The sequence below is a fragment of the Rhincodon typus genome, chromosome 36 (assembly GCF_021869965.1).
Source record: "Rhincodon typus isolate 14 chromosome 36, sRhiTyp1.1, whole genome shotgun sequence".
Lineage (NCBI taxonomy): Eukaryota > Metazoa > Chordata > Chondrichthyes > Orectolobiformes > Rhincodontidae > Rhincodon > Rhincodon typus.
The window spans coordinates 18,431,018-18,453,918 of NC_063367.1; the positions used below are offsets into that span (position 1 = coordinate 18,431,018).

Here is a 22,901-nt window from a genome sequence, read left to right on the forward strand (position 1 = left end):
CTGAGTCAAATGGCGTAATTCTGCTCCTATTTCTTATGACATTCTTGCTATAGTTGAAATGGAAAGCATGATTTGAAGTTTTCCTTGGGCTTTCCCTTTACTGTGCAAGGGATGGAATTGTCACTGTGGTGTGTTTCATGGATTCGTCTGGTGCTGAGCACAGTTGCCATTCTTTCTGTGTTAGCATAGTCAACAAATTCTGACAGATCATTGAACTGTTAACTATTGGTCATAACTGAGGCTGCTTCTATCCGCACAAACCTGCTTTTCAGTAGGTATCACTGCAAAGTGATCAACAAAGGAACTTTGATTCTCTGATAGCCCACATACATAGAAGTAAAACTGAACAGAACCCAATCAAAACCTGGGGTTTTCCTGATCTACGTACTTACCAGCAGAGATAAACTCACCCTAAAATTACTTACAATTTCTATGGAAACAAGCAGCAATTTCTTTAAAAAAGAACAAAATGTAGGCTAGCCTCTCAGCTACTTGGCCTGAAACGATCTCAAATGGTTACTTTGCATAAGGACAGATATGTCTATCATCAATTCTCTCTCGTGGGAGAATTATTAAAATTATCCAGACTCCTAAAAGCAAAATCAAAAAGTATTTATTGTGACCATACCTTGTCCTTTAGTGACATGGACGTTTTTAAAAACACATACATAAGAGTGATTAACTTTCATAAATATTCAATAGTTTTCATTTTTAACTGCAGTTACACTGTAACTCCTTCAAAATGCACTCTTTGTGCATAAATTGTTCAATCAGTTAACAGTTTGAAAGAGCATCTGCACAGTTGCAGAACATTCTGGACTATTCTCTTTATCATTATCATGTCTACTGGCAGTGGCTTAGATCAGGCTGTGCTCCCTAATAACCTTCAAGAGACAGTTTATCAAAACAGTACGAGATCACAGTGTTTCTACAAATGGAAATTTTGTGGTTTGACCCTTAAAAGGTTTGTATGTTTTTTAAGGTTACGATTTCATCTATATTCAAACAAAATACAAACTCCAGAATTCTGAAGATTAAAGAGTCTCTAAACAAGAAAAGATAGATCAATTTGCAAAGCAAGATCAGAAATTCTTGGAGAAATTCTGAGAGTTGACAAACTTATTCTTCTCATTTGGTGTACTCCAGTGCACTCTCAAACACATATGCATTGGAGGACAGAATTTCAGAAGAGGAGCGTTATGTTTTGTTTCGGCACGTGTTTGTGTTTAAACAAGGGTGAAATATTAGATGGGGAACACTTCAGAATTTTAGGCACCAGTAAAGCTGATAGAAAATCTTATGCTAGGAGTTTTTGTTCTCATTTACTTAAGCAATGACTCATGCTAGGAATATAATTCAATAGGGAGTGGTGACAATCAAAAATATGTGCTTCATATGAAAGTATACATAATGAGCATCAGAGGACTATTAAACTAGGGGACAAAGTTCAACGATACCTTCATTTAGCAGAAATTCTTCTTGTACATGTTGCTGGATAGTGATGAGGAAATGAGAATCCAATCTAATTTTCCCTGATGACCAATTGGAGTATCTTAAAATCAGCCAAGAGTGCCAGTTTCTGGAGGCCACCTGGACACCAATGCAAGTGCACTGAGCTTGTTTCAATGTTTCACTCCTTGTTGTAAAAATGAGGGGGCTGTATAACAGACGTGCAATTCTACTTGACCGATATTATTGCGTATTTTTCTAATGGAGGAGATCAATAGAAAGCACTTAGGAACATGACATGTTCTGCCCAGTTCATGGATGAGGATGACTTCTGTTCTTTGAGGTTAAAACTTGTGCCTGAGGTGCATTCTCCTAAATATTCAAAGACATTCTATTATGCAGTCAGTTAATCAGTCACATACACTGGTTAGATCATACCTTAGATCAGGCTGCAGAATCTGAGAATAGACACAAGCTGAGAAATCCATCCGACTCAATGGTGCTATGTAAACCGGATCCATCCAAGGAAACAGTACCCTCTGTTGGCTTTGATTCAAATTCTTGAGCACAACCCAAACAGCCTCACTGCAATTATTTAAACCCTTCCCTTCAACAAACCCAGATTAGACTATCAGTCTCAATTTCAATAGATGCAATAGACTTCAATTCCTAAATGACAGCTCCCACCCGCGCCTCCCAAGAAAACATTAAAAAGAAACAAGCCTCATATGAAACAACAGACAAGTCTAGGAATATATTCTCTGGGGTTATGTTCCAGTCTCAACAATAATGTGTCGAAAGCACCACAAAATGAATGTGTCCTCTGGGCCATTTAATTGGAATCCTTGATTTAGATACCAATACAAAGTAATTTCTACCAGTCCGATGCCAAGTAATGCAAGATGTTTTCAGTTTTCTCTCCTCATTTGAAGACGCTGCTGAAGTATGGTACCACAGATACTCTATTATCAGGTTCTTGCTTTGATTTTTCATATTTCAGCTTATACAGTATGCTTTGGCAAACTATTGCATGTTAGATTCTGATGAGTTAGATTCAGTCTTCACCAACCGTGTACTTCCATGTACCATGTACAGTCCCTCTCTCATTGAGGGGCATGTCAAAGCTGATTATTTCCTTTGTCAAATATGTACTTTCAAGCAGAAATGACTAGATAGCAATAGAGAATGGTAATTCTGGACAACCTTCCCCACCTCCACTTCATTTAGAGTGGTTATGGCCAATTGCAGCACCATTAACTAGTTGAGATCAAGGAAGCCAGCACAGGCCAGGGACTGAATGTGGGAATTCCCTATTCTGTCTAACTTGCTTTTACATTAGCCAATTCAAACACAGGAATTCTTGACTTTTTTTTTTACAAGAACAGTTATGGTTTAGTTAACTCATTCAGGATTTCAGAAAACCATCAACCAAAATCATTAAAATCAGATTCATCTAGCAGCTTGTTTCTATGTGCAGGACATGTTGCCATTTTCAAGGTAGAAAAGGAAAACAAAGAATCTATTTAGTTTTTAAAAAGCTATTCAATGGATGAATTTGATGAGTAAGAACCCAAAGCCTTCAATGCCACAAGAGGTTTCACACAAATGATATAGGAACATTTGGCTTTAGTCATCCATTTAGTCACTCACTGATGGAATGAGAAGAGATCAAACTTCCAGAGAACAAGGGGCAACACAACAATCCCCTATAGGTTGGCAGACTTTCAGCACATTAGAAATGAAAGAAGACCTGTGGCTGGGAACAGTTCTTCTCCAGAGCAAGCTGAACTCCAAGGCCTCAGACAGTAGCTGCCATTTCATTCCCTTTGCAAGTCTAAGTGGCATCTTCCATTTCCGACTGCTCGAGCTGTGTAAACAGATGCTGATGCCCTCAGAATCGATCATAATTTCAACTGGATGTGGCAGTAAAAGGAAAGGGTAAAACAAAATTAAATTTAAAAATCCTGTTCCATTAAAGAATTATAAACTGACAAAGCTTTTGTCATCTCTTCAGAATTGGAACACTGATGTCAAAGCTTTCCTGGCTAATCATCCAACATTTTTCCCCTTCGCATCTGGTTTCAGCCCCTATGTTGCAACATTCTTAAAAACAAACAGATGTTAAATTCAAAAACAATTCTATGTTGCTGTGCTTTGAGTTCATTAGCAATGACTTCTCCTTACCACCAAGCAATTTTCTCCATTTCTATTACAACCACCCTACCCACCAACCTCATGATGGAATCAACTTCTTGTAGGGGTCAAATCCCATAGGTGTCAGTCATTTAAAACTCATCCAGAAACTTTGTGCATTTTTGAAGTTCTCATCGAACATAGAACAGTGCAGCACAGGAACAGGCCTTTTGGCCAAATGTGTCTGTGCTGACCATGATGCTATTCTAAACTAATCTCATCTGCTTGCACATAGTCCAGATCCTTCTATTCTCTGCCTAAATGTCTCTTAAACTTTGCTATCATATCTGCTTCTACTGCCATCCTTGTAGTATGTTGCAGGTACCAACCACCCTCTGTCTAAGAAACTTTCCTTGCACATCTCCTTTAAACATTCTCATCGCCTCAAACCTATGCCCCCTAGTATTTGACATTCCACCCTAGGAAAGAGACTCCGACTATCCACCCTACTCATGCCTCTCATAATTATATATACTTCTATTTGGTCAACCCTCAGCCTCCGACACTCCGAAATAATCCAAGTTTGTCCAACCTCCCGTTATAGCTCATGCACTCCAATCCAAACAACATCTTGGTGAACTTCTTCGGCACCCTGTCCAAGCCTCCAAATCCTTCCTATAGTTCGGCAACTAGAACTGAGCACAGTACTTCAAACGTAGCCTGACCAAAGTCTTATACAGTTGCAACATGACTTGTCAACTTTTGTACTCAATGCTCTGACTGAGGAAGGCAAGCATGCTGTTTGCTTTCTTTACCACCTTATCCACATGTGTTGCCACTGTAGTAAGTGTAACGTCAGCCAGCTGGACCTCAGAATATGAGTTCCCTGATTGGAACTGTTAATCCGATCCAATCAGGGAGTCCTGGCTGACATATAAAAAGAGGGGAGTGTCAAAGACACTGACACTCTGGTACGTGATTCTGTATGAGGCAATTCTAAAGTCAAGGAACTGATCAAGTGGAGATGGGATACCGGCCTCTGTGAAGTTATTCCACCACTTTTAGGGAGCTATGGACTTGGGGCCCAACATTCCTCTCTACATCAGTGCTCCTAAGGGTCCAGTGTACTTTTCTCTTGCATTTGACCTCCTAAAATGCATAACTTCACATATGTCCATATTAAACTCATCTGCCATTTCTCCGCCCGACTTTCCAGCTGATCTCTATCCTGCTGCATCCTTTGACATCCTTCCTCACTATTCACAACTCCACCAATTTTCATGTCATCTGCAAACTTGCTAATCAGATCAGACATTTTCATCCAAATCATTTATATATACTCTCATGGGTTCAATAAATGCATTAACAAAAGGATCAGCAGACATCAGCCATGCTAGGCTTGTGCTTCAAAATTATCCTGCAAAACTCCACTTTAAAGTTCACTTTTGTTCTCAATTCTATAAAGAATTATTGTCTTCTCATTCGTTCATAGGATGTGGGGTGTTTCTGGCTAGGCCGATATTTATTGCTTATCCGTAATTGCGATCCACACTGTGGTGGTGGCCCATCTTCTTGAACCATTGCAGTTAACATGATGTAGGTAAACCTAGAGTGCTACAGGGAGGCAGTCTCTCGATTTTGACCTATTATGACATCGCACAAGCCAGAGATTGCCAGTCATTTTACATTTGGTTTCCTTGCTTTCTGCCATTAATCCATCATGCATGTTGTACTGACAATATTTTTGTGGCATCGATAGAGTCATAGACTCCCCACAGTGCAGAAAGAGGCCAATTGGCCCATCAAGTCTCCACTGACACTTCAAAGAGTATCCCACCCAGGCCCACACCCCACCCTGTAACCCCGCATTTACCATGGCTGACCCACCTAGCCTGCACGTCCTTGGATACTGTGGGGCAATTTAGCATGGCCAATCCAGCTAACTTGCACATCAGTGAACTGTAGGAGGAAACCAGAGTACCCAGCAAACTCTACACAGACAGTCACCCAAGGCTGGAATCAAACCCAAGTCCCTGGTGCTGTGAGGCAGCCGTTTTAACCACTGATCCACTGGGTTGTGCCCAATCCATGTTGTATCTGTAACATAATTCTGATTGCACTACACTGAGTCCAGCCAATAATCACTGGAAGAGCAGTAAATGCAAACATGGATAGTTTTGAATGCCCAAATAAGGTTCAAATTAATCATTAAACATAGAGATTTCCCACTGGCTACTGATACTCTCACACAGCACGCCGAAGGGTTAGCACGGAGTAGTCTTTGAAAATGGATACTGCTTCCTCACCTGTCAAGTCGGCTTACTAAGTCACGCACTGTGGCAATGAGATTCTCATTATTTTGAGGGTTGGATAGAATAATACTGTGTAATTTCCTCATGTAGGAATCAATGGTTTCCAGGGTGGGTGTCTCCCCAGAGCCTGCAAAAAAATAAGAAAACTTCCAATTATTGGATAACAATAGTATCAGAAACAGGCTAGTGTCATTCTTTTGTCACTTATGTCTGCATTCATTCCCCTGAAAGCATCACATCCCTCTGGAATACCCTATGGTATCTCCCCCAGATGGTCCTTCTTTTTAGGTGAGCTTTGACGTAGAATATATAACCATGCAGATCAAGTCAAACCACTCAACATCCTGTTCCCTGCTGATTGATATTAATATAACAAGTAATTAAGATTAGAAAGGAAAAATGTGATGGTTGCTGATTGATTAATTTATATATAAAGGAGGAACCAAGGGGATTTTGCAGTAATGTTTCTATCCCTGGGCCAGAAGGTCTCGGGTTGAAGTTTAATTTGCTAGGAGGTATGTCATAATATGTCTGAATGGTTTGCTTAAAAATACGTATAATGGGGGAACAACCAGAGTTATGGGAGAGAACTGTTGGACTAGTAAACAAATAAAATCAAATAAAATGTATTGACCAGCCTGATTAGAATCCATTATTCCCGGCAGAAAAATCATTGCACATGAATAACCAATTCGAAGAAGATATCGCCATTCACTTTAAGCTTCACTTCTGGAACTTGAGGTACTAACTGTAATCATGGCTTCAGGACAGGAGAAAATTGGAAAATTAAAATATCCCTTTAAGTCATTATAAGGTATGGTTTTAGGAGGAGGATAGTACACTGAACTAAAGAGATTTGTAATTACATTTATCAATCATAAATATGAAACAAAATATAAAACCTTTAAGTTCTATAATTCTTTTGAAAATAGTTCCCGATTTGGCGGCTGAAAGGTACAGGGAAACGGTATGAAGTATCTCACCATTCTGTTCCTTCTACTATCTTATCTTAGTCTTGCCAAAATTAAGTATCTGCTGTTAAGTAATAACAGACAAAAGCCTAGTGCATCACTTTGTGCTCTACAGCAAAATATATATACTGATTCTTCTTCACCATTTGTTAGAACATTGTCCTCAGCAGCAAGATTCTTTGTTAGACACCTGCTGCCCCTTGTTAACAAAATTTAGTCTGATATGGCAGCAATCTACTGTCAGTAATTATACTCAATATTCATTTTAAACTTTCAATATGAAACTCCCATAAGATCAGGTTATCAGCTTGTGGAATTTTGGCATGTTTACAGACACTCGATAGAGAACATCCCATTCCCAGAGCAACGCTGAAGTTGAATTACTCTTGCGACTTTCAAAGTGTAAAGAATCCTTGAACTAAAACCAGGTCTTGGTTTCAGTGTAATTCTAGTAAAGCTGCCTTGGAATCTTATAGTATTGTTTCAATGGATATTTCTAATTTATGAAAAGAAGATTACGGTATGACAATAAACAATATCCTAAGGTACGTTTTGTTAACAAGCACCATATTTTGTGTTTCCCGTTTTCTCTTTCTTACTCTGAAGGTATTTACTCCAATTGTGTTGCTTCCATGGTCAGTGGCAATATTCTGATATTGTGCCAGGGTAACTATTCTAAATGCAAAACCCCAGACAAATGTGCCTGTTTTTGCCTTCACTCGAGCCATATATCCATAACAATTTGAAGCAGGAATATTTGGTTATTAATCTGGAGCAACAACCTGCCTGATTTTCTTGTCCCTCACTTCCACAGGATCATAAAGACCAACAATAGTACCAAAGTTAGTGTCTTAGCTTCAGAGAGACAGACCTTGCAGACTTGCTGGTCTTTTTGATTCAGTACTGTAACACAATTAAATCATGAGATCAGATTCCTCACTTTGCCAAAATTTTAATTGTCTTCAATGAGACATAGTACTGTGGCATTAAGTTAATTCTCCAGAAGTGCACATTCTCAGTAAACTAGTGGGGTTGAACTACCAATTAGGTTAGTATGGAGAACCCACATAAATGGACTATGCTCTTTCCACAGAACATATAAATTGCGCATTGGTCCAGCTTGCTCACTTTTTCTCTGTCATCATGACACTGCTCAATAGCAACTGGAACATTAAAGAGGCATGAAGGTAGCTTGTTACATTTCTTTCCTACTTTTGACTTGGAAATTTTTTCACCTTTCAACTTTGAAAGTGTAATGTTCTAAATGTACAAAGATTGAAGCACCTGGCAATGGTACAGTGGCAAAACTTGATGTCAGTGCATGCCGAAGAGTATCCAAGTGCTGCTGAAGGACAACGTTCCTGTTTCTTTCTTGCATCACATCAATCTCTAGCTTCTCGACCGCTGTTTTCATGCTTTCCACATGCTTCTGTAAGGCTGCATTTCTTTCTTCATACTCTATATTGGACTTTCGCAGCTGCCGGAGCTCCCTTTCTCGAGCTGGAAAAAAATCAAAATTTTACATTTGGGGTTCAAAGCAGAATACACAAGAAAGAAGCTAAGGAAAACGTGTAGACCTCCTCTGCATTAAAGTAAATAATTGCAATTACAATTGAATTTAATAGGCTTTGTGATGTGGAAGAATAGAGGGATTTAGAGATACAGGTGCACAGAACAAAAGTGCTAATTTTGTTCTATGATTTAATTCAAGAAGCATAGAATATAAAAGCCACGACATAACGATAAGCCTAAATAAAATCTTAACACCTCAGTTAGAGTACTGTGTGCAATATTGAGAAGGACATTGAGACTTTCAAGAGGGTATAATTAAGATGATCTCAGATGTTGTCTAGAAAGAGGGAATACGCAAGTAAAGAGAAACTTGAAAAATCTGATCTTTTCTCATTAATATAATGGAATTGTTTAAAATTATGTAAGATGAGACAATGTAGATCGATGAAAATTGCAGCCGAGGTATCAAGAAAGAGGGAATACTTGGAAGGTTAAATATGAGTTGTTTTAAATCGACAGCAGAGGAACATTTGCACAGAAAGAGTTGTGAGACTGTGTAATTCACTTTCTAGGTTAATTGTTGAAGCAGACTCTATCAACCATAAGGTTAGACTGGATAGGTTGATGCATAGGAAGGAACTGAAAGAATGCTGTAACAAGTAAGGTAAATGTGATTACAACTACTTGCTCCCTCATATAGATAAATAGTGCTAAATGAGCAGATTCAACATTTTAGCTTTGATTTATTTCTATGAAAAGCTTCAAATGTTATTTTCCCCACAATTAAATGCTTTGCACTATAATATTTACATTGGCACTTCCTACCTTTGCTGTGGTCTAAAAATTCCTCAGAGAAAATAGGAATATCCAACACAGATCGATCCTTCAGCTCAGTCTGCTTTTGTAAAAACAAAATCATCATCAAAACAAAAGAGGAATCATCATCCATTTTCTCCACACGCAGAAAAATCTACTGTCACTTTTGCACATTACCAACAATTCAATATCATCATTGACAGAAACCAAATTAAACAGCTTTCCAGAAAATACATGAGAACAAATCCCAGATTACTTTTGTAAAGAGGTTTGCCACATTTTCTGATACAAATTACTTTCTCTTCCCCTCACCACTGGTCCTGGTATAGGAGGCCTGACTGGCGGTCTATTCCCACAGTCTGTTCATGTTTTTCAGTAACAGGCTTCCAGGAAGTATGCAAGAGTGTGTTGCATACTGCTCAGGAAATCCTTGACATCCAATTTGCCACCCTCCCACAAGTCAGCAACACTGTGGCATTAATTATATTAGATCTTCAATGAGCCCTATATTTACCCCTGCTGTCCTTCAGGGGTTGCTTTTCTTTCACTGCATCTTGCAATGAAGGTACATTTTACTTTGTATTACCAGGCTGTTTATAAAACCTGAAGACCATTAACACACCGTTTTACAATGGAGATAAATCAAAAATCTATTTACAGACTAAGATAAGGATCATACAGACTCATCTGAAGAAAGGAACTCTGGTGGGTTTTAAAGCATTCTCTTCCACTCTCAAAGTAATTTTTCTATTGTACTCTGCCTCCAGTAATTCAGTTAGAGAGCAAAAATGATAGTTGACAGAATGGCCAGACAGCAAGTTCCGTTAACAAACTTTTACATTTAAATATCAATCTGGATGAAAGGCTGCATTAGTTAATCTACTCCCAAGGCTTTGGTGCCACAATTCAGTCACATTGCTTTAATATGGTACGTGTATATGGAACGAGGATGTGGTAGAGGTGGGTACAAGTACGCCATTTAAAAGATATATGGACAGGTACATAGATAGGAAAGGTTTAGAGGGATATGGGCTAAATGCAGGCAAATGGGACTAGTTCAGTTTGGGAAACCTGTTCGGCATGAATGAGTTGGGACAAGGGGCCTGTTTCCACAGTGTATGACTCTATGACTTTATAACACATGTTCATATTCCCAAATGCTGCCTCAGCTAGGATGGCATGGACTGATGATTCATATGGAGAGTATTTGATCTATGTAAGTGGTCAGGGAGAGAAGTCACATAGAGAGGCGGCAAACAAACAATCAGCACAGACTATTTCTGGGTGCAGCCCAATAGAAGCTTATACAATGGACTAACAACTACAAACACGTTCCTATCTCACAGATATCCTCCTTCTTCTGACAAAGTTATTAGGCACAGTGACTTCTAAAGGAGGCAGTGAGAGGGGAAAGGTATATCACTGGAGGGAACAAGCCCCCACTAAAATATGAACAATCCTTTCACCCTCACCCCATTAACTGTTTGTTAATTTTCTGCTTTCTTTAAGAAACTGTGCTACTTGTACTGTCTGATGAATTAGCTACAGAGGGTAGGCTGGTTGATCATGAAAGGCTCAGCTGAGTTGGAGCTTAGCGAACATCCACTTTCTAGCTGCAACTATTTGAAAGTGATCATAAAAGTAATTCTTGTCTATTTAAAAAACACTTTTATTCCTGAGTTAGTTGTCTCTTAGCTGATCTCAGCTACAGCAGCAGCAGGCAACTAAGCACAAGCTTCACTTGACTGTACGGCTTCACTGCTCAGAGGATATAAAGATACCGAGCATGCAAGGGAGCTACCAGACACACAAGTCCTGAGTAAATTTCAACCAGTTTCAAAGTTGGTTATCAGAAGCCGTGTAGGAGTCCTTAAATTTTATGAGACAAAATAGTAATTACTAAATCTGGTGTCAAAACTACATATGTATCATCACTGAAAATCATATTTGCACTATGTAATATAGTGAAGAAAAAAGGTCAATGATCAGCTATCATACCACACAAATGACTTTTCAGTGAATCTGTTTAGGTCTATGCATAATTGCATAGGATACACTGTCTTAATGCTTAACTGATAAAACCAATCCTTAGCCATGTACAAATTTCTTAAATCAGATGCAGTTACACTGCAATAATGCAAAGAAGAAAAAAGTATTCATTTGAATTGGCCCATGTGGATTAGTTGAAAACACACCTTGCAGATCTAACTTACAGGGAAACAAAAACTTGCAGATCTAACTTTGAGATAAATGAGTGGATCCATTTCATTCCATTCTGTTGTCTGACAAATATCATACAGTTTCCCTTTGCGGCATTAATTCTGGCAAACAGCAACATTCAATGAAATTCAGTTCAGAACATCATTTCAAGATGTCATCATAATGAACAAAAAGTAATTCCTATTGCTTATTTGATGGAAATAGCACAACCTCCTGTGGAAATAGTGTCATTTCCAAATTTGTGAAAGCTAACCTTTCAGTCCATAGGGCCTTCTTTCAAAACTTATGCACATTATTTTAGGAAAAGCAGATCCTACTTCTTATTCACTGCACAAACATTTTCTTTTAAATTGAGGAAAATTCAATGGAATCAATTTGTCAGCTATTTTTATTCTCACAAGTCATTTGTACAAGTCACTACCTGTCAAACTTCCAAAGTCCATTTTTAATCCCTTTTATAATTTGGCTACAGTTCCCTATTTTTTTCTCAATGCGATTTCAATCTCCTACATTCCCCAGTGGTTCTTTAACCACCAGCTGGGATCATGGCTGAGACAGCTGCAGCATCCTCTGCTGCACGCAACTGAAATGTAATACTTTACTAAAACCTAACTGCTTTTGGAAGGATTGTACATCGGTGCTTCCAAAACGTTTCTGTGACCTTTTGGAGGCTTGTCATGCCATATCGGTGAGGCCTGAGAGAGAAGAGGGGGAGGAGGGCAACGTGAGAGTGAAGATAGGAGAAGACCTGTATGTCCAAGGCAGAAACCTGCTTGGGGGGGTAGAAATGTGGATGGAATCTATGTCCAGCAGGGCCGCATTTGCTATAACTCGGTTGGATGTCCAAGGTGACCACTGCTGCCTTGCAAACTCAAAACTTCAGCTCATGACCCCACTGGGGTTCCAATCCCCACATTGTGAAGCTATGATCTAAGTCAGTATGCCTGTTGTTACCACTATGTGTTTATGAGTGTTCTACTAGAAAATTCCAAATCCATACCCTCAGATTCTGCAACCTACATATAGCATGAAGAGTTTCTTTTAACAATTCTCTTTTTTTCCCACAATAATAAGGCAACATTAAAACTGAAGCCATAATAACACCACTATCCCTCCTCTGTCCCCATTTGCTTTTGGGACAAGGTGTGTTTTCAAGTACACCACATGAGCCAATTCAAATGAATACCTTTTTCTTCTTTGCATTATTGCAGTGTAACTGCATCTGATTTCAGAAACTAATATTTATTTCACACCAGCAATTCTTCACGTGTGGAAATGCTTAAATGAATAGTGCTGTTAACATATCATAACCCGTTCATGACTCAGGGAACTAGAAAGGATTTTTTTTTAAAATACTCACCAGTCATGTGGAAATTTCTAGAGTACAATCCAATGTGAATGAGCACCATTAAATTAACGTACAGGAAGAGACAGATGCAAGAAGCTGGAATTGGAAGAATGCAAAGTTCTTGGAGAATTGTAATTTTGGAAGAGATTACAAACAACGGGGACGGCAAAAACATGAGAATTTTTGATTGAAATGTCAGTGGGCCCTTAAACAATGTTAGTCAGTAAGCAAAATTTTTATGAGAGAGCAGGACTTTGTGCAAGTCAGAATATGGTAATGCAGTAATGCAGATGAGCTTAAGGCTGTGGAGAGTGGAAAGTGGGTCTAGCCCAGGAAAGCACAGCAGCATCGATTTTGGAGATAACAAAAACATGGATGTGCTTCAGCAGCAGAGGAGACTAAGAAGAAATTTGATAGAGGTGTTCAAAATCATTAGGGTCAGAGTTGGTAGGGAGAAATTATTTTCATTGGCATAAAGATTGAGAACAAGAGGACATCAATTTGAAAATGATTTACCAAAAGATGTATCTGCAGCATTGGGATCAACTTTTTATGCAACAAACTGTTAGGATCTGGAAATGAATGCCTGAGAGTGTAGTGAGGCATTCACTTGAGGTCTTCAACGGAATTGGATAATTACTTGAAGAGTAAAGATTTGTAGGGCTACAAGGAGAAGGCAAGAATGTGGGTCTCAACAAATTACTCTTGCAGAGAGCTGGCACGGATATAACAGACCAAACTGACTCTCTCCGTGCTGTTATCATGCTACGATTCTATTCAGTTCACTAAGGACATATCCTATCTCCTAGACGTATTTTTATAAATATATTCATAATTTCTCTGTCATTGTACATGTAAAAATAATAAATTATCAATCCTACCTCAGGAACAGAAAAGTTATTGGTTCGGGATCCTTCATCTAAAGGACAGGGAAGATATAAAAAAAATTCCACGTATGTTAGCATTCACAGGACTCAACCCACTTATAATACTTGACTTTAATGTCAGTTTGGTTTCTTGTTTAAGTCAGAAGACAACATGAATACAATATTTTTTGGTTAATTTTAGCCTTCTCTCCTGAACACAGACGATGTTGGATCTCCAAACCTGATCTTTATATTTTGGAATGCAGCCAATTGAGGAAGACTTGTGTCTACAGTTGTTTTCTCTTGCTTCATGCAAAAATGCCTTCAGGTTGCTATGCGGAGGGGTCTGGCATAAGGAAATTCAACAAAGAGAGGTTGAAATAAAACTGAATTTCCATTTTACAGGAGCTAATTGTACCCGTGATTAAACTGCTGACAACATTCCATTGAACAACAAGCCTCCCTACTTTTACCTTGGCTAAGTCCTTTTGTGTGTCGTTTGTCATCTGCTTTCTGGCTGAACCGTTTATAAGCCTCAGTCTGTTGGTACTGCTCCAGCTCCTTCATGTAACGCTCTTTGTCTCTCTCTGCTTCATCTAAATAATGCTGGATAGATAGAAAAGACTGATTAGAAACACAAAGGGTCACAGGGATGGGATGCACTTGGAATTTATAGGATTGGTGCCAAACAGAGAGCACAAACTGATCAAATATTCACTCAGATAGCAACTATACAGAGCAACTGCAGGATGCACACAGGCACCTAGTGATTAAGAATATCTGCACAGACTGCAATTGTAACAATCTCTAGCTGGTTCACTCTACAGGATTTTGATTGTAACAAAGAATGATAATGAACCAAATTAATTCCCCAATCACTTCATTACTATAAACATCGTTATTGTTAAATGTATGTGGACAGGCCACCTTGGGGGTACAATGTGTCCTTGTAGCAACATTTGACCCGCTACAGATCAATAATTACCAAAAGGAGATCTTCATTTAATTTCAACCACTACAAAGGACGGCCTAACCCCTGTCTTTCTACTTATTCACACAGCTTAGAAGCACTACAAAACCCGGAGTTTGGTCTCATTCAACTGGAGCATATCAATTAATTTATCTAACCTCCTGGTGTCCCCCAGTGTGAGCCTCCGGCTCTTTATTCACGGTCCTCAATTTTTGTTCTGGATGGGCAAGGGCATATTAAAGGTATGTTTTGAGAAAACGTTAACTCAACCCGATCTCTTCAACTGCATAAACGTTAGACTGATTCACAACAATAATAATTCACTATGTTGGGGAAATCAAGTCGAGAGACATTTTGAATATCAGATCCAGGGAGATAAATCATTGGCATGGTGTTTCTGTTTCCCGGTCCCTTATTCCCCACCGTCACCTTTAAGCCTTCCCTTCACATTCTTTAGAATTGGGAACAGTCTTCCACCGTGAAGACTGATGCAAAGTACCTATTCAGTTCCTCTGCCATTTCTTTGTTCCCCATTATTACTTCTCCAATCTGATTTTCCAGACGTCCAATGTCCACTCTTGCCTCTCTCTTATGTTTTATGGATCTAAAAAATACACTTTAAATTTTCTTGTATATTACTTACCCTCATATTTCATCTTCTCACCTCTTACTGCTTTTTAGTTGTTCTCTGCTGGTTTTTAAAAGGACTCCCATTGATCTTCACCACATTGTCTGCTTTTTCATTTGCTTTTATGTTGTCCCTGTCTTCCCTTGTCAGTTCTGGTTGCTTCGTCCTCCCCTAAGTAAATTTCTTCTTCCCTGGGATGAATTTTTCCTGTGTCTCCTGAATTACCCCCAGAAACTCCTGCCACTGTTGTTCCACCACTTTCCCCGCTAGGCTCCCTACCAATCAACTCTGGCTGAAGCACAGGAGAGAACCAGCCTATGATTGGAGAAGCAGCTTTTCAGAGATTTTGTCCGTTTAAGTTACTGCACCCTTTTAACCTAATATTCCTGGGCATTTTGGGGGCAAAAATGCCCTCTGCACCCATGTGTTTTCACTGCTGCTACATGGTCAATGTGCTTGGGCCCCAATGATTATATGTGCACCAACCCCCACTTCCTGGGCTCTGGGCACAGCACATGTTTCGCAGCAGATGACATCTTCAGACCACCTATCCCACAGATTCATACAGTAATACAGCATGGAAACAGACCCTTTGGTCCAACTAGTCCATGTCAACCATGTTCCCAAACTGAACCTAGTCCCGGCTAGAGATAAAAAAACTGCCAATGCTGGAATCCAAGGTAGACAAACAGGAGGCTGGAAGAATGCAGCAGGCCAGGCAGCATCTGGAGGAAAGAAGCAGTCAACGTTTCAGGCATTACCCCCCAAACCCAAGTCTCCCTGCCTGCATTTGGCCCACATCCCTCCAAACCTTCCACATTCTTGTACTTATCCCAATGTCTTTTAAACGTTGTAACTGTACCTACATCTACCATTTCCTCTGGCAGTTCATTCCACACACTGACAGCTCTCTGCGTAAAAAAGTTGCACCTTATGTCCTTTTTTAAATCGTTCTCCTCTCACCTTAAAAATATGCCTCCTAGTCTTGAACTCCCCCACCTTAGGGAAGAGACGTTTGGTATTCACCTTATCTATGGCCATCAAGATTTTATAAACCTCTATAAGGTCACCCCTCAACCTTCTACAATCTAGTGAAAGAAGTCCCAGCCTGTTTTTATGACTCAAACCCTTCACTCCAGCAACATCACAGTAAATCTTTTCTGAACCCTCTCCAGTTTAATAACATCCTTCCTATAACTGAGCGACCAGAACTGTACACAGTACTCCAGAAGAGGCCTTACCAACATCCTGTACAATCTCAGTTGGCATGTAGTGCCAATTCCTATACTCAAAGGTTTAGCAATGAAGACAAGCATGCTAAATGTCTTCTAAGCCACCCTGTCTACATGTGATGCAAACTTCAAAGAATTACGTACCTGAACCCTTAGGTCTCTCTGTTCTACAGCACTACCCAGGGTCTTTCCATTATTTGTAGAAGTCCTGTCCTTGTTTGTTTTACCAAAATGTAACATCTCGCCTTTATCAAAATTAAACTCCATCTGTCACTCCTCAAACCATCCCTGTGGAACACCGCTGCCACAGGCTTCCAATCCAAAAAACAACCCTCCACCATCAGCCTTGTCTCCTACCATAAAGCCAATTTTGTATCCAATTGGCAAGCTCATCCTGAATCGCTTGTCATATAACTTTACTAATTAGACTACCATGCGAAACCTTATCAAAGGCTTTACCAAAGTCCAAATAAACATCTAGCGCTATGCCTTCATTAATCTTTTTGGTTACTTCCTTAAAAAACTCAAATCAAGTTTGTGAGACACAATTTTCCTCACACAAAACCATGCTGACTATCCCTAAACATGCCTTGCCTCTCCAAATACATGTAAATCCTATCTTTCAGAATCACCTCCACAACTTACATACCACCGATGTCAGAGTCACAGATCTACAGTTTCCAGGCTTCTCCTTACAGCCATTCTTAAATAAAGGCACAATATTAGCCACCCTCCAGTCCTCCGGCACCTCACTCGTACTTATAGATAACACAAATATTTCTGCTAGGGGCCCTGCAATTTCCTCCATAATTTCCGACAATGTCCTGGGATACACTCGATCAGGAGATTTATCTACCTTTAAGTTTTCTAAGAGCTCCAGCACTACTTCTTCTGAAATATGAACTATTTTCAAAACATCAATATTTATTTCCCTGAGTTCTCTAGCCTCCGTTTTGTTCTCCATAGTAAAAACTGATGCAAAATATTCATTTAATATCTCTCCCATAGCTGGAGGTTCAACACAAAGACACCTCGTTGATCTAAAAGGGGCCCTACTTGCTCTCTAGTTGCTCTGTTACTCCTAAATGTACTTGTAGAATCTCTGTGGATTATCTTTAACCTTATCTGCTAAGGCTATCTCATATCTGTTCTTTGCCTTCCGGATTTCCCTCTTAAGAATGCCCCTACACTGTTTAGATTCTTCAAGAGATTCATTTGATCCCAGTTGTCTATATCTATGATTTTTTTTTTCTTGATTAGAACCTCAATATCTTTATTCATCCATTGTTCTTACGCCTATCAGCCTTACCTTTCACTCTAACAGGAACATAATACCTCTGAACTCTCGTTGTCACAGTTTTGAAAGCCTCTCACTTGTCAGTGCTCCCTTTACCTGCGAACAGTCTACACCAATCAACTTCTGAAAGTTCTCGTCTCGTACCATTAAAATTTGTCTTATTCCAATGAAGAACTTTAACTTTTATGGAAGGCTTATCCTTTTCCATAACTATTTTAAAACTAATAGTCCCAAAGTGTTCCCCTGCTAACGCTTTAGTCACTTCCTCTGCCTTATTTCCCAAGAGAAGGTCAAGTTTGCTCCTTCTCCAGTAGAATATTTACATATTGATTAAAAAAAAAATTCTTGAATACATTTAACAAATTCATGCAAGAGCTGTGGATCATGTCAATTAAACCTCTGCTACTACAAAGAAATTATACAAGATTACACTCATATTAAAGGGAAATCTGCAAATCTGGGAGTTTAAATGCCATCCAAAATTAATTATAACTGTTATTCAATCCAACCTCTCAGTAACAGAAACAGAAATTGCTGGAAAATCTCAACATGTCTGGCTGCATCTGTGGAGAGAAAGTAGAGTTAATGTTTCAGGTTCAGTGACCCCTCTTCACAACTTCAGTAACTCGGAAATTTGTCTTCACTGGGTCACTGGACCTGAAATGTTAACTCTGTTCTCTCTCCACAGATGCTGCCAGACATGCTAAGTTTTTCCAACAATGTCTGTTTTTGTTTCTGACTTCCAACATCCACAATTCTTTGGGTTTTTTTTTGTCTAGTGTCCAGCCTCTCAGTACCTGTTTATCATCTGCGGGCAGTTTGCTCCACTCATTTCCTAACATTCTGGTGATTTCAGAAAATGGAACATCTGGCCGTTGTGCTCGAAGCTGCTCCCGACGTTCATTTAGGAATCTCACATATCCAGTCAGTGGAGCTTTTGGTGCATTGCTGTCCTTGGTTGCTTTTTTCCTTTTTCTTCCTTTAGGCCAGCCCCCTTTCTTGGCAGTTTTCTGCTTAACAGTACAAAGAAAGCCTGTTTACCATGTCAAAGAGATTGAAGAATGTCGACAGAAGACGTCTTCCATGGCAATGAAAACTCTAAACACTGTACGGCACATTGCAAGATGTAGCTCAACACTCTCACCCGTCAAAAAACAAACCAATCCATATGTGCCTTGGATAAGACTTACTCTACACCAGCTAGAACTCTATTTTTTCATTCACTTACCCAGTTTGCTATTCCATTCAAACCAGCAGTTTAACTTATTTCACATAAATCTGTGACCACAGAAAGATTATGGAAGCTGCAAAGAACCAAACCAACCTGGCATGCTATGAGTCAATTATTTATTACATGTTTTATTATGAATGAACATTTTCAATGTTTGCATTCACAAAGCTTTATTGCTCATCTCACTTTATGAGCAAACTATACAGCAGATGAAACATTTCAATAGATACAGTCTTCTGCTAAAGACACCGCCTGGTCTAGTAGCAAGTCATAGAATACAGAGAATGTCAAATTCAATTCCCAGTCTGTGCTGAGTTAACTGACCTCAGTCTAGTTTCTACAGGAAACACAGCAATCTCAGAAGGAAGGAATGCAAGAGAACCAGAGTTCCCATTCTTAATTGCTATTGATTAACTATTCTGAGAACATTAATGGAGGACAGTATTCAGCTTAGCTGTGGCATCACCACCGTTCAGTTGCATATCGTTTATACTAGCATAAGGAGAATAATAATTGGACAAAGCATCAGAATGTAGCTGGTACATTTGAAAGCACTGTCATTAAAGATTGGATTTTTTTTTGCAATATTCAATATCTTGCTAGACAGTGGGTGCATTCCAAAAATATTTATAGCTTTGATATTTAAACCTCAACCTGTGACCAAAGTATAATTAGTTCCACAGACATTTACAGTTTACTCCCCACAGGGACGAGGTTCACTTCCTGTGGAAAGTCCAAGTTGTGATTGATTCATGTTTGCACCTGTCTCAGAAATGGTTTTTGAAATTTTCTCAATCTCACTCTGACCACAGAGGTGGCTATCATATTACACATAATAATGTTGGTAGGCAGAAAATACATTATCTTGGCTTGAGACATAAAAGAAAGATAACAAGGGTGAAAACCATGAGGTCACCGATGTGATTTCAAACACAAAGGTGTGCACTGTACTGAACAACAAAAGGCTTACAGTGTACAATACCTGTATTTGAAATGTTCACCTTTGCTCTTTCTTGCTGAATTGAACATACAATGAATCAATGTGACTCTTGGTACAAATTTTGAGATTGTCAACATCAAGGACATCAGTACTGGGGAAGAGAACAATACCCATTTCAGGCACAAAGTATAAGCATTGAACACTCATAGGTCACCTAATGTACAGTGAATTGCAGATGTACCTCAGCGCCAATCTCATTGGGTTAGTGTGACGTGTTTTTCTATCAAACCATCTTTGGCCTCTCTGACAAAAGAAAATGTTAGAAAACTATTTGAATTATTGCCATTGCCATTTGAATTATTAGAACTCTCTAACGCTCACAGCTGGGAAATGGAAGCTTTAATTCCACCAGACTGAGTTGGATTTCAACAGAGGTCCCAGCTCGTTATATTATCCAGCTCCCAAATAACTCACTTGAGTAATAGACATGTTAGTTCTACACATGCTTCAGCCAGTAGCAATTCCTAGGAGAGAAACTAGTTCCTCACATTAAAGTAGTGAGCCAAGTAGTTCAGAAGGCTGCTGAAATAAAAACAAAAATGTTGAGAATACTCAGCAAGTCAGGCAACATCTGTGGAGAAAAACAGAGTTAACATTTCAGGTCGAATGACCTTTCATGATACTTAAGTGCATGAAACAGTGGAGGTTTACTTGATTCCTAGCTAGTGTTGAATTAGCTGAATACAGCTAGAATGATAATGCTCCCCTCAACCACAGTGTACCCAGGTAACCAAAGGAAGACAAACAAATAGCGTGGTTCCCATACCCAAAATCTACCAGTCACTAATGTTCATATGATGGCGCAAAATCATAATTGACAGATGATAACTTGGGTTAGGTAAAAAAGGACAGGTAGTAGCCATAATGTAAATATGAACATGAGAACTTACAAAAAATGGCATTGTTACTAGGTAATATGGAATGGTGGTGGAAAGCAAGAGAGATAGATCTGAGCCATAATCTCTGGAATTTCATCCCCACCTCACTTTGCTCCTTTGAGACACTACCTAAAATCTCTCTCTTCGACTAAGCCTTTGGTCAGCTGACCCAATATCTTCTTATGTAGCTTTATGTTATACTTATTTAATAACGCTCGCATGAAGCTACGTGGATTCTTGGTTAAAGATGCAACTAGTTATTATTGTTGGATAAATGTCTGGTTCTCCTTAATTTTCCACATTAGTTTTACTTTCATTTCATATTATGTCCACTTTTTTTTGAAATTTTTAATTAAATTCTCTTAAGTGGAAAAAAAAAGACAGCTTGAATTTGATCAAATTAATTTCCAAAGAAATGTGAATTTTCTCCTCAGACGAATAAAAAAAGTACTGCTTGTGCCTGAAGAAACAATGCTTCTACTGTGTTCTTTAGCAATCCAAGGATGAACACAGATGGCTTTGAAACTCACCTCCTCCTCACTTCTTTGCTCATTGCTGTCTGCTGCCTGAGGGGACTCATTCTGCAGTAACTGCACCTGGGACAGATCCTCCACAAACTCTGGATTGTTCAGAGACTGCGAGACACCAGAACTGTATGAGCTTTCTGGGCCTGAAAAACTGTATAAAAAGGAAAAAGGCTTTAAAGTTTGCTCTGCAAAGAAGTTCAGAGTATAGTGCATTGATGTTACAAGGCCTGTTTCACATATTAACACAAATATGCTCCAGCAAAAAAATCCCTGCACATCTGTTTATGTGCTTCTCATATAATATTCTTAGTTTCCCACTTCAAAATGTTCCCACTAGCACTACTGTGAGAGGTCGACAACTACAATAACCAGGATGATGTCATGGCATACCTCAAATGCTCTCTCCAAGCATAATCCACAACTACAGAAAGACAACATCTGTAATTGCACTGCCGGTGTGCTTTTTACAATTCAAAGCGATATAGCACAAACAATTCATGCACCCACCTGTACCCTTTAGTGGAAAGAAAAACACAAAAAAAACCCCGAAAATTTCAGAAAGTGAGTTACCCTTCACTGGCATCCAATGACAACACCGTTGACTTTTATTGAGGCCTGTGCAGGTCACTGACCATTGTGTCTTCCTGCAGCAAACATCCAGGCTGTGTGACTTTGTTGTGCTTTATCAGAATTTTGGTAAGTCAACTGCTTCTTCACAAACTAGAAACTGATAGGTTTCTGGGACACATTTCAGGCAGACAACTTCCTTGGTAGCACGGAGCTACAGACAATCAACAAGAACCATTACCAGTTTCAGAGACTAAGAACAATCTCGACGGAAAAATATGACTGCCAATGTCTACCTAATATATTATTTTTCTCCCCATTAAGAGCACTGTGACTTGTATTCGAATATTGTGCCCACTTAAACAATGAGAGCACTGGCAAGCCAACAATAGATTTTGCTCATTCGATTTTGAAAAAAATATTTTTAACTTTATAGCAAAAAAAATGAAGCATCATTAGTTACAGGTCAGTCATTGGTAATTGTGATGATAAGAGCAATTTGAACTGTGTCACACATTAGAGAATATGTATTTAACTCCAAATCTTTCTACAGCATATTCATACTGATACACTTGAATCCAGTGACTGTACTAATTCCACACAAATAACAACATTTCTTATTTGGTTGTGCTATATTTAAGTAGGAATTAAAGTTAAATGAGGTGAAGAATCCCCATCTATAACATCCATCCCTTGCAATATGGCTATTCAGATTATGAACACAGATGCCTTCAAATTCTGATTTGTGCACGTAAACATTGCTGTTCTCAATGGGCTTCAAAAAAACAAGAGCTTTTGATCTAGATTGAGTTAATCAGAAGGTAAGGTCTCTACAACATGTTTACTGATCAAGAAAAATTGCTTAACAAAATTGTTACAATCATAAATATAAAGTAAAAAGAGTATGGCAGAAATATCAACATATGGAAAATGTCATTGAACAA

At 39.0% G+C, this 22,901-nt stretch overlaps 1 protein-coding gene across 11 annotated transcripts in view; it reads right to left on the minus strand.

The window, feature by feature from the left end:
- Positions 1–595: 595 nt before the first annotated feature.
- hmg20a (high mobility group 20A) overlaps positions 596–22,901 on the minus strand; it is a 56,373-nt gene continuing 34,067 nt past the window's right edge. For 5 of the 11 annotated variants that reach the window (XM_048617187.1, XM_048617185.1, XM_048617184.1 and 2 more), the window contains 8 exons: positions 21,394–21,541; positions 18,552–18,767; positions 14,101–14,233; positions 13,643–13,680; positions 9,203–9,275; positions 8,150–8,365; positions 5,889–6,021; positions 596–3,362 (listed from right to left, as the gene is read on the minus strand). In XM_048617187.1, coding sequence (XP_048473144.1) covers positions 3,359–3,362; positions 5,889–6,021; positions 8,150–8,365; positions 9,203–9,275; positions 13,643–13,680; positions 14,101–14,233; positions 18,552–18,767; positions 21,394–21,541 — 961 coding nt within the window. In that variant the 3' untranslated portion in view covers positions 596–3,358. Of the gene's footprint in view, positions 3,363–5,884; positions 6,022–8,149; positions 8,366–9,202; positions 9,276–13,642; positions 13,681–14,100; positions 14,234–18,551; positions 18,768–20,473; positions 20,508–21,393; positions 21,542–22,901 lie in introns of those variants that run through there. The other 6 variants (XM_048617190.1, XM_020534061.2, XM_048617189.1 and 3 more) reach the window with 6 other exon arrangements.